The 17501-nt window shown below is 37.2% G+C and overlaps 3 protein-coding genes across 4 annotated transcripts; 1 reads left to right on the top strand and 2 right to left on the bottom strand.

The window, feature by feature from the left end:
* Nucleotides 1-314: 314 nt before the first annotated feature.
* Nucleotides 315-3318, bottom strand: LOC113780015 (rho-N domain-containing protein 1, chloroplastic). The gene is made up of 2 exons (XM_027325839.1): nt 3114-3318; nt 315-1628 (listed from the first exon to the last, which is right to left on the bottom strand). Exons 1-2 carry the CDS (start codon nt 3151-3153, stop codon nt 550-552), a joined length of 1119 nt encoding a protein of 372 aa, XP_027181640.1. The 5' UTR covers nt 3154-3318; the 3' UTR covers nt 315-549.
* Nucleotides 3319-4141: 823 nt separating this feature from the next.
* LOC113762883 lies at nt 4142-8358 on the bottom strand. Of its 2 annotated transcripts, none has more exons than XM_027306512.1 (6): nt 8118-8358; nt 6372-6529; nt 5817-6000; nt 4862-4971; nt 4626-4750; nt 4142-4517 (listed from the first exon to the last, which is right to left on the bottom strand). In XM_027306512.1, exons 1-5 carry the CDS (start codon nt 8187-8189, stop codon nt 4669-4671), a joined length of 606 nt encoding a protein of 201 aa, XP_027162313.1. In that variant the 5' UTR covers nt 8190-8358; the 3' UTR covers nt 4142-4517; nt 4626-4668. The 2 variants fall into 2 exon arrangements, with proteins under 2 accessions (XP_027162313.1, XP_027162322.1); XM_027306521.1 differs by having other exon boundaries at nt 4862-4968.
* A 4732-nt stretch (nt 8359-13090) lies between these two features.
* On the top strand, nt 13091-17185 carry LOC113765225 (TOM1-like protein 2). Its single transcript, XM_027309327.1, has 3 exons — nt 13091-13738; nt 16020-16295; nt 16507-17185. Exons 1-3 carry the CDS (start codon nt 13238-13240, stop codon nt 16894-16896), a joined length of 1167 nt encoding a protein of 388 aa, XP_027165128.1. The 5' UTR covers nt 13091-13237; the 3' UTR covers nt 16897-17185.
* The last annotated feature ends 316 nt before the right edge of the window (nt 17186-17501 follow it).

Here is a 17501-nt window from a genome sequence, read left to right as displayed (position 1 = left end):
TTCTAACCGGTCGCATGATTTTGATAAGCTGATGGGACTCTTGGTTAATATAAAACAACGGAAGGAAGAATTTAGATAAACCCGAAAAGATATATATGCACAACCGATCTCGGTCTCTCTGACTCCTGAAGGTAAGGTTCGCCTACCGCCAATGAAATTGTCGACCATAATCCACAGAAAACATACGTCTGAAGTTCGACTTTGCCTTCTCTCTTTCTTTTCTAGTTTTGACATCAGAATGTCCGTCCCAACAAGGCTATGTTTGGTGAATGGTGATTACCAGAATTGCGGCCATGAGGGTGCGGGCACCAGAGTGCAAGAAAAAGACTGCTTCATAAATAGAGGAAGATATGGGGACCGAACAAATAAAATGCACTTGCCGAGAAGGATAAAGGCCAAATAACTGGCTTAACACCCAATTCTCTGGAAAAACAAAATCATGTTTTGTGTATCAGAATCCCCACCCAAACAAAAAATAATAATGATAATTCTAGGATCCATATCAATCCATGTAAAAGGGAAATCTTCATGCACGAAAAGCAATCAAATTCAGCCTCCGCTCAGCAACTCGATAAGCTCATGTTTCTTCAACTTCGAGAATCCCCTCAAACCACGAGATTTTGCCAGTGCTCTCAGTTCTATTAGCTTCATCTCACTTAAGTTGCTGTATTCATCAGCATCTGGTTCTTGTACATTCTCATTATCATCGTCATAAATTCCTGAAATTTCGTCCTCAGACATCTCGTCGAATTCGTCACCATCTGAGAAAGTGGCCTCAGTATCAGATTCAATGTCAGGCCCAACCCCAAATTCAGGCTCCAAACTTTTCTTCTTCCCTTCCTGAACAGTGCTTGCCCGTGAGACAGAACTCATAGCATCTTCATCAGAAAATACAGGCTCATTTTTCACTAGAGGAACAGGTGATCTACGCTGGAAGTTTGACCTTGGTCGAGACATAACTGGAGCTTCACTTTCTCGCTTCTCGTGCTTCACGCTGTGGTTTGAGTCATATATTACAGTATTTTTCTCTTGAGAGAATGAGCTATTCTGCTCAGGCTGGTCCAAAATGAAGTCTCTGCCACTGTCAATATCACTGCTTCTTTTTCCTTGTTGAACTGAGTGTTTCCTTAATAGCTTGAGGAGAGAATCAACAGTCTCACTCTCTTTGCCCTTTCTCTGTGACTCCTCAATCTTCCTCTCTTCCTTGACAGCTGCTCTTTTGCGAAGCTGAGCCTGGACTTTCCTGAATAATTCAACTATTTCCTTTTCCCTAGGCCCAGGAGTTGCAGTGGCCTGGAATCTGGGGATGCCAGAGGTAGTCAGTAGAGGCCCATTCTTGGAAGAAAACATCTCAGATTCTTCAAGGCTGTCAAAACCCTCTCGGTCTTCATTTTGCCTGTTCCTGTTTCGGGAAAATCCATGCTTGTTTTGCCTTGAGAAATCAGGATTCCTCCTATGACCGCCAGAACTTGCACTGCATACAGGAGAGGTATTCCTGACGGTGCACCGCAAATGCTTGATCTTGGCGGAGTTTTTGTTGGAACCACGAGAAGGGTATGGTGTTAAGCAAACAGCTCTTCCAGAAACTCCTTGGCAAGGGAGACCAGTGCCATCAGGAGGCCCATGTCCTGAAAACAATGAAAAGAGTGGATCTATACATATTTGATTTGTCCTTCCTTTTTGGGATGATAAAACAGGTATAAAGAATATTAGGTATATTCAAATCATTAGAAGTTTCATGTAACAGCTGATTTACGAGTGGCTGCAGGGGCATCTCGAGGTGACCTTAAGCAAGTCAAAAGACAAATTTATAATGGCAAAGAGAGGATCAGAAAGCCATGACTGTTATTTACAAGAAGCAACAGAAAAGATTACACACAATTACTCAGTCTGAGGTAGACATTTCCTTATCATTTCTCCGTATGTTAGAGCTTACCTAACTAACGACAGATTTTTCTTTTTTTGAAAGTTACTCCATATCTTGTTATTAAAGTCCAGTTTCCAATATCAAATATTACAAAACAAATAAACACGCCATGAGCATATAAGAATACAAAGACACCTTTGGCACAGAGTTAAGAGGAAAAACCAAAATGTAACTGTGTAAGTTCTTAGACAAACAATAATGTCTCCCTTGGGCATATACTGTACTCCGTTTTGCACTTTCATTCATCTTGATCTCTCCCCAGCATCCACGATCAATTCAAAGGCATATTGATTCATGAATATTTTCAGCTTGTCAAATTTCCAGCAGCTGGATTAACCATGAATTAAAGCTGAATTGACAGCACCAGTTTGCAGTGACGAACCCTCAAGAAGCTAAATGAGTATCCATGGAATTAGGAACCATACTCAACTCCATTAAAATGCATCTTCATACATTTCAAGCACATGCCACTTTTAAACAAACCAATAACCTCAAATTCCGCTAAGATAAAAATGATGGGTTTTTGAAATTCTTAAATCCCCAAGCACAGCAAGAATCTCTATTTACCTACATACAGTCGAATCACCTAATAAAATAAGTCCCCGTACACGTTAGCACTGTATAAAGAATAAAAATTTTTCATTTGCATCCGTGCCAATTCTTCTGGAATAATAGCATGGAAAAAAATCCAAAAAGATTCTCAAAAATTTCAGAACGCCTCACATACAGCACATGCCCTAAATATCTAATTGAAATGGAGAAACCCAAGAGAGGGATGAGGGTGTGAATACAGACTCTGCACGGAAAATTTGGAACTAATGGTGCTTATTTCATTACCATTCGTACACCTAAGTTCATCTCCCCTATGGGATAATGCATTTAAAAAAATTCAGATACTTGACAATAGTTGCAATCATGCATACCAGAGCATAAAAATGTTCTTGGCAAACAAAAATACTGAACGGAATCAGAAATAGACATTTCATCAAACAGATAGAATGCAATAGCATACTAGGAAAAACCCTTGAAACCTGTCGTTCTTACCGAAGCCTAATGATTCACAAGCATCGTTCACATATTATTGGAAGTATCTGGTTCGGCAAACATCATAGTACTAAGACAGCTTTAGCCTGGAATGAATAGAGAAATACAAATGAGAAGAAATAGTAGAGCACCTTTTTATTACCTGGAACACTTTTGGCAATGAAATGAATTGCACGGGACATTCTTTCTTCTTTTCTTTGTTTTCTTTTTTCCCCTGTTTTTGGGGGTAGGGTTTTAAGTATGGATTCTCAAAACCCGTCTTGCATAATGTGGAGAACGTTGGACGCGCCAGTCAGCGGGGAGCGTAGGGAGGCGACATGAAGCCTTGGACTGTTTAATATATGAAGACCACTGCCCGCTGATAATTGTGAACTTTTCACTACTTGCCACTCCAGTTGCCAACCTGAGCCGGCAAAACTATTTTTTCCTTTTCTTTTAGCTGTCTATGGAATTAGTAATAGAATTATATCTTAATTTAGGCAATTGAGGCTTGCTAGGATTAACTATTTTTAGCTGGGAAAAGATAAAGAAAAATTTGATGGCGCCACAATCTGAAGTGAGGTTATTTAATATTTATGTTCACTAAGTAGACATCTTCATTTCATTTTTTTTAATTCCATTTTCGCACATAATTTCTCCTATTTTATTCTTTTGCATACCCTTTTTTTTTTTTTTTTGGGTATTGCATGCATTGAGTGTGTGCTTTTCTCAGCCGTGATCAATAGAACCAATTGGATGGAAATGGGACCTGAACAGTAGAGGATAAAATGAGAGGAATTGCATGCATGTAAGAGCTACCTTTCACTTGAAAAAAAAAATGCACAATTCTTATGGGGTTCGTTTGGGTCGATGGAATTTATTTGGACAAGGGATTTAAGTCCATGGATTTGAAATACATCGTCTGGTTAAAAAATTTTAAGGATTAGGAGATTTTCAAATTCACAAACATTTTTGGGGTCAAAATATAAATATGAAAAAGCTTAAGGGTTAAACTTCTAATTTCTCAATTTTCATTTTTTCTGCACCATCAAGGCTTTAGTCTCTAATGATTTTATGGAATCATCAATGACACTTTCAGTAACAACTGGAAATTTAGTTTCAACTTTGATATATATGTCAAGCGTTTTGTTTATTTAAGTAAACAAGCGTAGTTTATTTAATTGGCCCAAACCGAAATGGCAATCCAAGACCGAATGCTTGCAGTCAACCGCATGTCAATAACACACAAATTAGAAGAACTGAGCCAGCAGAGTTATTTTATGCAGACTATTAATGATATTAAATACTTGTAAGAATTTGCCTACCCTACATGTTAACGACAAGGTCAAAGCCTAAATCTAAGCAAACAAGCATTCTTCAGCACGATAGTCGGTTCAACTCGAATGTTTTCCTGTCGATTTCAGAGTTCAGATCAGGAAAATGTCCAAATACACTGGACAAACAACTCAAGCGCAGGCTGGTTGAAGCGTCCAACACGAAAGAAAGACGTAACCATTTGTTGGGGACTCTTCCCTTGTTATGGAAAAATACTAAACCGGCCACCATCCTGCAAGAGAATCCTCATTCATAAGACCTCCATTAACTCTCATTTTGTGTTGAGCTCCAACTTGCAAAAGATAAAAGTTCCAGCAAGGAAAATGGACAAAAATATTACATTCAAACCAAGAGGACCATAGCTGTTTTCTTCCTCGGTAGCTCTATGCTTTGTGATTCTTTACCATCTCATCAACATCTAGTTCAACTTCCAGTATGGGCGAATCATACCGCATGCTAAACTGACTGATAAAAGAGTTACACAAGTATGCATCTAATTAGAGTATGTAATCATGCATCATAAATTGGAATTGGTCTAACAAAAGGCAGTTAAGCTGACAAAATGAAGCAGCTAACCTATTGCTTACAGGACCATGGTCGACAGCATTTCTCAGGCAATATATAACTCTGCCCACTATGTCTGTCATGGAAACAGGTCCAAATGTTCTGCTATCATGGGCTTCCTGCTATACAAGAGTCATGAGAGAAAGACAGAAGTAAGTAATCATCAACATCTGAATTCCAAGTTAAATTATGCTTATGACATCAGAATACCAAGCTAAATCACTATCTTGCACCATGTACAATCATGAGTAAATTTGAACATCAAATAAGGTCAATTCCTCCACCACCACTCCCCCCCCCCCCGGGGGAAAGAGAGAGAGGATGGCAAGATACTATGTAGTCGCCATTTTTGGGCTCTTAATAGCAATTGTAAGAGAGATGATTGACAAGTGAATCTGAATGTAAAACACCAGGAAAACATTAAAGATCTGGCACAAATTCAGAGATGATAAAAGAAGAATAAAAATATTGGAATGAAGGAGAGAGAGTAAATGTTTACAAATGGTTTTACAGCTGCTTAGAACTGGTTAGATGGGTCTGGTAAAACATCAGACACCTATGGTAATATCTCCGTGTTGACACTTTACAGACGATCCAACTGGCCGACAACTTGTCCTCAGGACACAAGATGTACAGACTTATGGACAACGCATGTGTTTGCAGCGGAAAGCCAGATAAATTATACCCCAAGCACTCCAAAAACTTCTCTCTTAAAAAGATGCCCATGGGAAATACAGGATTAAATAGGACCATATAATCTCCTCAGTATAAGAACTTGATTATAGCTATTCTTCTGAGTTAAAGACATGGTTCCAATACTATCCTTGTCACATGCTCATTTTTATAGCATGATAAGTCATTATGCATTATGAAACACCAGCACCTAAATAAATAGAGAAATCAAATATACGTCCAAAAAGTTAATACTGACAGCAAAACAACACAAGCAATATAAATAAGTAAAAACCTTGGGCTTTATATTTTCATTGTCAGCCAACACCCAGCACTGATCATCTTCAAGAACAAAAGGCTCGTCTTTATCATCAGTAGACACCATCTCATACCCTTCAATAGCAGCCAATCTACGAACAAGATAATCATCTGAATTTGCAGGGTCCTTCAGAACTACAAGATCCCCGACAAAAACCCGCCTGTCAAAGAAAGACAATTATGATGAGCAAATGAAGGCAATTATAAAGCCCTGTACAAGTGAAAATCATTACAATTCAAATTCAATATGCCCAATCATGTCACAGAGTTACAGGCTATTTGATTTACAACTTTACCAAAAGTACAGTTAACCTAGAAACTATGACAGAACATCTTCAATTTACAAATAAAACCAGCACGATATTTCATATACAGTCTTGATCTGTTTTAAATGAAGAAGTTAGAATCAGTAGGGTCACCTAGTTTCTCATCAAGGCGCACAAAGCTCCCCAAGATTCAGTATCAAATATGCAGAATATACATAAAAATCACAAACAACTACTGATTCCATAGATCTATTCGGCAAAATTACTTGGCATCTGGCATTGGTATTTTTCGCACAAGAAGAGTTCCACCCTGAGATCCTATTGTTGGAGCCATCTCTTCCCCTTTATTGAAGTGCAGAAACGTCAACTTTCCTTGAAAGAAATTTTTCATTATGTCAACATCCTTGGCACCTCTTTCATAGCTCTGCATCAATATAAAATCAGAAATCAGTATAATCCACTGGCAAAAAGACATGAAATTACAAACAAAGACAATCACCTTGAACAACTGAACAGTCAGCTGAAAAAAAAGCAGGAAAAGCATTTTTCAAGTGAGACAGATTCAAGAACATGCAATTAAAATTTAAACCTTTTTCAGTATTCTGATATAAAGAAACCTATAAAACATGCTAAAATCTCTTCCTTAGTTCAAAGAAATTGCATCTTAGCATTTTCAAAAAGAATTAAAACAAGTATTCAGATGAAATTTGACTACAAATAATGGATCAATTGCATGCATAATCACTTAACCTTTGGCAATCAAGTAAAACAGCTGTTCATAGAGTAAAGATTTTGATTTCACATAAGTGAACTGGCCTAATTGTAAAAGGACAAAATTTCCTTGATATGCACAAAATTATATTTACATACTTCACACAGCGAAAAGCAACATGACATTGATCTGTTGCGTATGCAGGTAAATAGAAAATCAGAACATCCATAGGTTAACGGATGAGTATCATCAAAGTAAACAGGTACACTAGAAAGAAGCTTATCTTAGGAAGTTTAAAAGATCAAGGTTGAGGGTTTTGAAACCACATAACATGGGGAAAGAAGCAAATGCAGGAAGCAAGTAAAATAATGTCAAAATGTTCTTTGGGAAAAACATCTCTGCTTCATAAAGATCAAAGTTGAGGGTTTTGAAACCATATAACATGGGGAAAGGAACAAATGCAGGAAGCAAGTAAAATAATGTCAAAATGCTCTTCAGGAGAAAGATCTCTGCTGCAAATACAAAACCTTATCTAGACATCATCTATGAGCAGTTGGCAAAGGTGGCCATTATAGTAAGATTTCGGTACGACATTGCCTACAGATAAGATCCACCAGCAACAAAGAATGACTACCACAGACGCTCAGTCTTTTGAATAAGAATGGTGGCAATATCATCTCTTAAAAGAATAACTAAGGCAGAGTTCATTATTCTCATCAATTCTAATGGGCCCAAACATGTCCAAGGGATCTTTGTACTCACAGCTGTGTTCTGCTAATCTGTTGTTTGTGTGCAAGTAATCGACCTGGAGTTTGCCCCTTCTTATATCACAGTTTGTTCAATAAAGAAACCAATTCGCAGCCCATTAAGAAAAACATGGAACAAAAAATATCACTAGCACGGGAAAAACCTTCCTTTTTTTTTTTGAAGGAAATCCCTGAATATGTAAAAGTATTAAAGTTGCAACCGTACGAGCAACAAATTCTACCACCAGCAAACCAATCCAAACGAACTTTGAGAAGCAAAAGAAATCTAAACTAAAGGTATGCAACAAAGATACCGAACAATCGAAAAAGATTGCATCTTTAAGAAGCTTCAGGCCAGTTTTAACCTCCCATTTTGAGTTAACGAAACCCATCTGCTAATCAAAGAGCTCGATACTACCAAAGAATCCGGACAATCCAACCAACAAGTTGAAAAATTTTACAAACTTTGACTAGATGCGATAGAACTAATCAGTTTAACAAAAAAATGCAGGTAAAAATGACAGAGATGAAGGGAAGAAGGAGAAGGAAATCACCTTCATGCCAACCCTAGCGGCGTATTCCATCCTGCAGCCTACATAGCGCAACAAAGTGGAGATGGAAACCATCGCAGGATCACTGAGATGAGATAAGATCAATGAGTGAATGTTTTGTGTATGTTTACCCGATTAGAGGTACTTTCTACTCCTTTCTCCAGTCCCCTTAAACCCTCAATTTCTTCCTTTTTCCTTTATTAAATTCCCTATTGAAGTCCAGTGAGTGGGCTTAAAAGAATACACCGAGCGCTGGTAATTTTACCGCTGGCCCTATTCCCACGTGAAGTTATAGAACATTGGGATTTCGTTCCAACTCGCTTGTTTGATTCCAATGTTTCGGAGTTTTTGTAAAATAAATAATATATATATATATATATAATAACTATTTAATATTATATATTGGTAAAAGCCTAAAAGGGTGATCAAAAAATATATTTATAGAAAAAGTAAAATTTTTGGAATAAAAAAATTGACAATCCAAGCAAGACATTCCCAATGAATAGCTCTAACTGGAATTTACCCCAAAAAAATTAACTTCAAGATCGTCGATGTGAAATGTATTGCACAGTAATTCTCATTGATATTCTAAAGGGAAAATTATCTATTTTGTCACTCACCTCTAGATAAATTTTTTTGGGTCCCTTATCGGGTACGAGTTGAATTCAAATGATTTGATAGGGTAATTGACTCAAATTCGAGTAAGAAAAATTTAAAACTCATGTTCTCGTCAAACATTATTAAGTAGTATGTTTATAAAATAATTTTTAATCTTTTGTTGCAAATTTATAAATTTACTACAAAATATAACTTAAAAATTCGATTGAGGTTGAATAAAGTAAAATAAGTTCAAATTCAATTTTGAAGAACTTGACAAGTTCAGTAAAATAAGTTTGACCTCAACTTTGAAGTACTTGACTAACTTAAATTCAAACTCAAATTCAATTGAGTTCAAATATTTTTACTCAAGTAGTGCATTATTCGAATTTGGCTTGGTCCGATAACAATCCTAATCAGGTGTAGTTAGATTTAGAATAAACTAAAATAGCGTTTTAATTTTACCTCTAAATCTATATCAGGTTGTTATTCAATGATTAATTTACTTTGCTTTTAAAATGTCGGGGACTATTAGCTTCATTTTAAAAATTAGGGACAAAAAAAAATCCTCAAAATGCAATGGACTAAGCAAGCCATTTCAAGGTATGCAACAAAATGACTTGGAAACACTAATTGACTAACAAATAAAAAATTACTAGATGTTATGATTGCCCAATTTGCGTGAAACTAAATTCCAACAAATTTTTGGAAATTAATCACTTACCTATTCACGTTTAATAAATAGCTTAAATAATTAAGTCTCGAATACATTTGAGTTTTGGACCGTGAAGCATTTCCTAATGCCTTTCTCAAAGGTCTTGCCAAGCAATTGTGAAACAAGTAGTAATAAATAGCATTTGGACTTTGACACGCTGTAAGCATTAGATTGTCATTAAATTAATGTATAGATGCCTTAAGAAGTCCTATCATGTTTCGTTTCTCATTCAATGGCGTGTCCAAGCTACCCTAAATTGTTTGACTGCGAACTATTGTGACTAGGGTGGAGTCGAGTCGAGTCGAACTCGAGTAGTACCATACTCGAGCTCGAGCTCGAAGGTTATGAGTACTGCTCAAGCTCGAGCTCGAGCTCGAACAAGCCTCAAACTTCAGACTCGAACTCGACTCGATGTAATTAAAGATAACTCGAGCTCGAGTACTCGAACTAAGCTCGTAAAATGAGCTCGAAAACATTTGTTTTCTAGACCAAAATTCAGCAAAAATTGAAAAACAAGTGATTCCTCTAGCAAAACCTTTGCAAACAGGCTCAAGAGAAAACAAGTGATTCCTCTAGCAAAAAAAAAAAAAAAACTTGCTCTTATCAAATTTATGAGAAATTGCAAAGAAAGACAGAAATAACAAATCAATCTTTAACCCAAAATTCTCTCTTTGAAGACTCTTCACTAAACAGCCAGTGGGTGGCAGAGATTCAAGAGAATGAGAAGAAAAAATAAAAGGTCGAAGAAGACGAGGAGGCTTTCATATCAAATGCACGGGTTGTGGTGACCAAATCTAAATACATTAACCAACAATTCAGCAAAAAGCTTAAAATACAAATTTTCCTCACGTTTTTCTTACCAGTATGCTTAAATGCTTAATACATAATACAACCAAGTTCTTACCCGCATGCTTAATACATAAATTCGAAAATGAGATAAAGGAGATTCTGAACTTACAGGCGGATTCAAAAGCTACCGGCGATGGGTAAGCAAATCAATAGCTGCCCTGGGAAGCTTCAACGAGCTAGCAACAAAGACACGACTTGGGAGTTGGAAAGAGGAAGAAAGGCTCGATGGGAAATGGGAAGTGGGAACTGGCTGAAAGGCTCGATGGGAAGTCTGGGCGGGAAGTGGGAACTTGTTGACTATTCTTTTTAGTATAATTATCACTTCACCCATAATTATTCCTCAGAATTTATTTACTTATATTAGTAATTTTATATTTTTTTTTTTTTTAAAAATTTTATGCGATATTCGATAGAGCTCGTCAAACATTCGAGTATCAAATTTATGGACTCGAACTCTACTCGATAGCTCTATCGAGCAGCTCGAGTTCGAGTTCGAGTTCGAATTCGAGCTCGAGCTCGAGCTTCTGATCGAGTACATATCGAGTTTGAGTCGAGCTCCTCGACTCAGCTCCACCACTAATTGTGACAAATATCAAACCTCATATCCAATGTAATAATTGAAAATTAAGCATTAGTGATCCTTTTCTTTTCTTTTTTTTAGCAACTCGATATGCAAAATGTATTTTTTTTAAATAAAGAGAAAAAACAAGAGATCAAGCATAGATTTTTTTTTTAAAGAGACAATTGCACCAATCGTCCTCCATATATTGCTAATGTGAAAATTTTATCCCTCAAAATCAATATGAGTGATTTTAGTTTTTAACAATACACTGATCGACCTCAGAATCAAGCATATATTTATTTAATTTCAAATATCATTTATCAAGTGCTGCAATATAAAAAAAAATGTTAAAACAAAATAAAAAATTGGATCTCAATACTGCCTAAATTTTTTTTTGTTGATTTGAAAATTTTCCCAAGGGCTTTTAAGGGCAAGAAATACAATAAATTTTGAGCACTTTTAACTTGATCTTCAATATTTTTATGTGTGATATTTCGATGCAACCTCAATGGTTTATAGGAATTTTATTCTGGGGGAATTTTATTTTAGTCCCATTATCTTCTTGGTTTATGAAGTTGTAATGCCTCTCTAGTTGAGGTTATTCTGGGGGTTGGAAGCGCAAGGGATTTTTTACAGGGGTGGCAATTCGGGTCCAAATCAGGTTGGCGGGTAGGGTCTGACCCGACCCGTCAGAAAACCTGTTGATCCGAACCCGATCCGTCAACACGTGACGGGTCAGGTATGCTGACCCGAACCCGAAAATTTCAGGTTGGCGGGTTAACGGGTCGACCCGAAATGACCCGAAACTTAATTTTAATTTATTAATTTATCACTGTAATTTCTAATAAAATCAATTTCTCACAAAACTAATTACATAATCAAGTAATAAAAATTTAAATAAATAATTACAAACCGAATCTAAAATAAATTAAACACCATAAAAGTGTTTTATCCCAAACAAAATATAAAATAAATTAAAACAGTATAAAAGTAAAAAATAATATAATATATTATTTGTCCAAATATAATAATTTCAACTTCACACAAATTAAATAAATTCATTTAGGATTAAGTAATTAATGCCTTTGAAAAAAAAGAATAACTTAGTTTAGTTAAATAAAATTATTTTTATGTTTATTAAATTATTTTTAATTCGTAAACGGGTCATATCGGGTCATATCAGGTCACCACGGGTTGACCCGAAATCGACCTGTTTTCTTTTCGGGTTCATCGGGTTCAACCCTATTCTGACCCAAATTCCCGAAACTTCAACCCAAACCCATTATTTTCGTGTTAGGTTCGTGTCGTGTTTTCAGGTCGTGTCGAAAATTGTCACCCCTAATTTTTTACCCTTTTTTTTTTGAAAAAGAAATTTTTCACTGTAATGACAAGTTTGAAGGGCGCCATTGGCCATTTGGTCCAATGGTTATCCCCTTCTTTGGGGATGCTGGAGGTCAGGGGTTCAACCCCTGCCTCCCACAACTTGCCACTCTACGTGGTTGGTTTTTGCCCTCGCGGGATAACTCGAGCGGTCCGCTTTCCCTCCTTAGGATATGGCGACCTTCCTGGCTTGTCCAGGGTTCGAGTCCCGCTGTTAACGTGTTTGGTGTGGAGTGGGGCCTCCTCTCTCGGGTCGCAGGGGATTAGTCGGGCCCAGTAATAATTGATCCGGACACCCCTGTGTCGATAAAAAAAAAAAAAAAGAAGACAAGTTTGAAGGGCAAAGTAAGTCTAAGAGTTAAATTTGATTTAACGGAAGTACGAGAGGATAGGGCGAGGCTGGCTGGTGATAGCAGTGTGTTTGGATTGTCTTCTATTTTATTTTATTTACACCTTATTTACTGTGTGTTTGGACTAGGAATATTTGAAATAAAAAAATATACTTCACAAATTTTAATCACCTTTTCATCTCTTCAATCACCTTTTTATCTCATATATATCACATCACAAAAAGTGCTACAGTAATTATTTCAAATAAATCATCCAAATAAACTCCTATCCAAACAAACTTACTGATTTATTTGCATCATCAACATATTTTTCAATCATTTTTTTATCTCACATGCATAACATCAAAAAAATACTACAATACTTTTTCACAAAATTATCTTCAATAATTTACAATCCAAACACGCTTGCGTCCCAACCCAGTCCCCGATCCATATTAAAAATCCATGGAGGTGGGTCCCATTCCCCTGCAAAATGTAGACACGCGTAACTATAGTATCAAATCCTTCCCATCAGGCCAAAAAATATCCCAATTCCCACCCTCCCTGAGGTCTGAGCTGAGTCCCTGTTCAAAATTTCCCCCACCTCCTCCCTCGCCACCGACAACCACCGCTCTTCCCAGCATCATAAAGAGATTCAAAACCAAGTAAAAAAAAAAAGAAACGGAAAAAGATGGACAAGTTGGATAAACTGAAAATGGCTTCATCCTCGTTCGGCGAGAGATTAAAAACTGGCGGAGCCCAAATGAGCCGAATCGTAAGCTCAAAGATGAAGGAAATTCTCCAAGCCCCAACTCCCGAATCTAAGATGGTAGACGAGGCTACCTTGGAGACAATGGAAGAACCCAACTGGGGTCTCAATCTTCGCATTTGCGCCTTGATTAACAGCGAGGAGTTTAACGGGACGGAGGTCGTTAAGGCAATCAAGAAGAAGTTGTTGGGAAAGAGTCCCGTCAGCCAGCGTTTGAGCCTCGATTTGTTGGAGACCTGTACTTCAAATTGCGACAAGGTGTTCTCCGAGGTTGCCTCCGAGAAGGTGCTGGATGATATGATGAAACTGATTGATGATCCCAAAACGGACCACGAGAACCGCGTCAAGGCGATGCAGCTGATTAGAGCTTGGGGCGAGTCTGAGGATCTCATGTACTTACCCGTCTTTCATCAAACTTACTTGGTCAGTGAGAAAATGATTTTGCATGTTACTACTATGTTTTTTTGCATCTTCTTTTGGGGGTTTTCTACCCTCGGGGATGTGAAAGTTCCTACCTGATGCTGTAAAAGATTACTGCTTTAACCCAGAGATGACTCCAAGAAATTGATTATTTTGGTTTTTATTGATCTTTGCTTTGCTTATTTTGTAGAACATCGGTGATAAAATGTGCTCAGCGAGCTAATAAGCCTAATATGACGATAAATATTGTCATTAGACAATTGAGTCGTAATGGTTAGTTATCCCAGCTGGAGGCTTTAAAACAAACTCCACTTTTTTACTTTTGGTTATGGGGCTGTTGGATTAGGGTTATTCACGTTTCTCAATGAAATGTCTCTTATGGGAGGTGAATTGGGAAGTTTGTTGATGGGAAAGATTGGCATTGGCACCCAGTAAAATCTAACATAATTGCTTGTGACCACTAGAGCTCTAGGAGCTCATGCATTATGATTGCTCGGTATTGCAATAGAATCCTTTTGATGTCACAGCATTGCTGGTTTTCATCGATTTAGCATGAGAAGTTCCATTTTTGTATGACACGGGTGAATGGATTGAAATTTGTCATCAACAAATTGGATGATCCTTTAATTGTTTTGAAGTATAAAGTCTTATTCAGTTTTGAGGTTTAACAATTTCTCATTCAATTTTCATATTTAAACACTTTACAGCATCTAAAGCATTTTATGCTTTCAATAATCGTCTTTTGGCTTCAAAAGCAAGAGTATCATTGTGATCTATTTGCAAGAACACAAGGCACTATTAGACCATGCATCTACCCGTGATTTTGAAAAAATAATAATAAAGGAGGTAGCATGGAACCTAACGCCCCCTCCTTACCACCAACAACCCCCCCCCCCCAAAAAAAAAAAAAGAGGTAGCATGGAGTAAGGCAATGCAAGGACCAATGTCTTGGTTTTCTCTATTTATTCTCCTCATAGAGTTCTGCACTTCAGTTAACCCTTTCATTTGTTATTAATTAATTAATTAATTTGGTAGAGATTTGGCTTTTTATACATTGGCTGCTGATTCTTTGGGAGATTTTTGTATATCTAATTTTTATTCCCTTTCTTTATTTGCTTAAAGGGTGATATTAGGACTTATCTATTCAAGATGTTTCTCGGAATGAATTTTGGCACAAGTAGATGTGTGGCATTTTGTGCCTATGCTGCTTGAGAAGCACTGATGGTTGCAGTTGCCTGTCTCTGGTGTTTTTGCCTGAAAGAAATTGAATGTGGTGGACCTTGTTAGATATAGGCCTTGACTGTTTGATTTTGTTGAGAGACAGTGAAAAGGAAAGAAAATGGGAGTCAGAATGACTAGCATATTCTGATTATACTTGATTTAGAAGTAAACGAGGCCCTTAATTCCTTTTCAGAACCTCCATACCTTTTAGCTTAGATACCCTATGGTATTTAAATACACATTTGCAAGTATATGAAGTTGAATTCTGTTTTATTCTTGTTAGCAAGGAAAGCTTGAGATGTAGTTGATATCTGGCTTTTCCTGGAGGTAGTCTCGGTAAAGCTGATTTGATAAATAGGAATTGCATTTGTACTTTGTGACCAAAGAAAGTGAACCCTTTGGAACTTTTATGTTCTACTTGGCTTTTAGTGGATGAGTTCTGCCATGGATCTTCGATAGGGACATAAGCTGGATTTGTTTCTGGGACTTGTTCTCATTTGTTTACATTTATTAGCATTTGGATGTCTAAGATGAAAGCATTCTTGATCTATTATCCTTTGCTTTTTCATTTGTTTTAGCTCTTAAAACTTTACAAGTTTTTTTTTTTATTTTTTCTTGGGAGGATCCTAGAATTATTTTAGAATGGGTTTGTCTTATCAAAGTCTGGAAGGGATATTTTTTTGAATTTTTCAAATTGCTTGTTCAGTAACCACAATTGTCTATGTACTTGAGAAATTATGCAGCAAAAAATGCTAACTTTTTTTTTTGGGGGGGCAAACTTTAACTTTCCATTGATCAAGCATAAAAGAGTATTCACAGAAATGTACATACACAAAAATTCCAAACTAGAACAGGCACTTGCGTTTTAATACTTCAATCATTACCTTTTTTTAGAGATACAGTATATGATGAGACTGGACATGTCATTTAGCGTGATTGGTGGCAGTGTGACTTGATTTTTCCTTCCTTTTGCTATTAAAAGGGTATTAACTGTTAAAGGAGTTCATTAGCTGCATTCTTTTTGGATAAATGGATCCTTAATCCTATTCTCCAATATTTACAGAGCTTGAAGACAAGAACTCTCCCTTCTGGATTGCCTGATGGTAACATGCCTCGCATGCAGTACCCACTGGAGACATATATGGATCAAGACCCGCTGTCACCCCCTGAAAGTTACCCTATGCCGGACGCGGGCTTGCACCATTCAGAGAATGCTACATATAATGGTTATGCTGGCAAATCAGTTGAAGAAAAGAGAGAGTCTCTGGCGGTGACTCGTAATACCCTCGACCTTTTCTCCAGCATATTGAACTCTGAGGACGATCAAAAACCAGCTAAGGTCGTGCCACTTTCATACTTGCATCTGGCATTTTCATCTGACATGCGCCTTGTGTTATAAATTGATCCTTGTGAAAACCTTCTTTTGCATGAAAGCAAGCACATACATGTTAGCATTGTTTTAGAACATGTTGCTGTCATAAAATTGACAAAATTTTATTTTCACAGTAGGAATATAATAAAAATTGATGAAGATATGATGTGGTTTGCAGAATGAACTGACAGACAGCATGTTGGAAAATTGCAAGCAATCTCTGCCCGTCATTCAGGGAATCGTAGAAAGCACCGTCGATGATGAGGGTTTGCTATTTGAGGCTCTAAGTATCCACGACGAGCTTCAACAAATTATTTCTAGATATCAGCAAATGGAAGATCCCCTCGTGCCTGGTGGAACTGAGCCAAAACATGGTGGTGCTGGAGGACGCGAGCCAGATGCGTCTGGTATTAAAGAAGGCAGTTCCTTAGTGCAGGTTCAAAATCAAAGTGAAACTGAAAGAACGGAAGTTTCAAAAGTCGAGTCCGGGAGTGACAATCTGAGGAGCGTTCTTCTCGAGAGCGGTGGTGTCGAAGGTGGAGCAAAAGAGAGACTGGACGCACATTGAAGTATTTTGTTTGTGGATGCTGTTGTTTTTCGTTCAGTAGAGTAGCCCAAAAGTATGTTATAATAATCATTTGGCAGTATGTTCAGGTGAGCGGTTGATCAAGCTATGATTAGTGAAACTTTGGCCTTAATGTGATAATTTTATTTGACCTCCTTCCTTTCTCTGATCTTCATTTCACTCGTTGGAGCGTGTTAAAGGCAGTCGTGATTTGAATTTGATGCTATAGCAAAGATGCTACTATATGGGATTGGCTTTCTTTTGCTTGTAATTGATTGTTTTTTTCTCGTCATGGATCCTATTGGACTTCGTCGTTTATGGTCTGCTTGTTTCTTCAAGGCGCCTTCATTCGCATAGCCCGGCACGGAACCGGTAGTTTAGCCTCCGGCTACGCTGGAGCTTGATCAAAAGCGCGCTCTCAAGCCATAAAACCATCAGGCCAAACCCAAAAAAAAAAAAAAAAAAAAAAAAACTTATTTACGAGTAGTAAATACTAGCAATTTGAAAATAAAATTTGGCCATTGAATAAATGTATTTACTTCCCTCGGAGGTTGGTCCAAACAATGATTAATACTTGGAAAAAATTAAATATGGGATTAATACTTTAA

Source organism: Coffea eugenioides, chromosome 1 (assembly GCF_003713205.1).
Source record: "Coffea eugenioides isolate CCC68of chromosome 1, Ceug_1.0, whole genome shotgun sequence".
In the NCBI taxonomy this organism is placed as follows: Eukaryota; Viridiplantae; Streptophyta; class Magnoliopsida; order Gentianales; family Rubiaceae; genus Coffea; species Coffea eugenioides.
The sequence above is the reverse complement of the archived record's forward strand: the minus strand, read 5'-3'. Positions and strand labels throughout refer to the sequence as shown.

Bases quoted from the DNA above. Each gene is read 5' to 3' on its own strand.
- LOC113762883 (XM_027306512.1), bottom strand. From the start codon at position 8,189: ATGGTTTCCATCTCCACTTTGTTGCGCTATGTAGGCTGCAGGATGGAA. The intron at 4,972-5,816 runs GTTTTTACTTAT...ACTCTTGTATAG, and splicing joins ATGAAAATATAAAGCCCAAG to CAGGAAGCCCATGATAGCAG. The intron at 4,751-4,861 runs GTTAGCTGCTTC...CTCTTTTATCAG, and splicing joins CATGGTCCTGTAAGCAATAG to TCAGTTTAGCATGCGGTATG.
- LOC113765225 (XM_027309327.1), top strand. From the start codon at position 13,238: ATGGACAAGTTGGATAAACTGAAAATGGCTTCATCCTCGTTCGGCGAG. The intron at 13,739-16,019 runs GTCAGTGAGAAA...CAATATTTACAG, and splicing joins TCTTTCATCAAACTTACTTG to AGCTTGAAGACAAGAACTCT. The intron at 16,296-16,506 runs GTCGTGCCACTT...TGTGGTTTGCAG, and splicing joins ACGATCAAAAACCAGCTAAG to AATGAACTGACAGACAGCAT.
- LOC113780015 (XM_027325839.1), bottom strand. From the start codon at position 3,153: ATGTCCCGTGCAATTCATTTCATTGCCAAAAGTGTTCCAG. The intron at 1,629-3,113 runs GTAATAAAAAGG...CATTGTTTTCAG, and splicing joins CATTGCCAAAAGTGTTCCAG to GACATGGGCCTCCTGATGGC.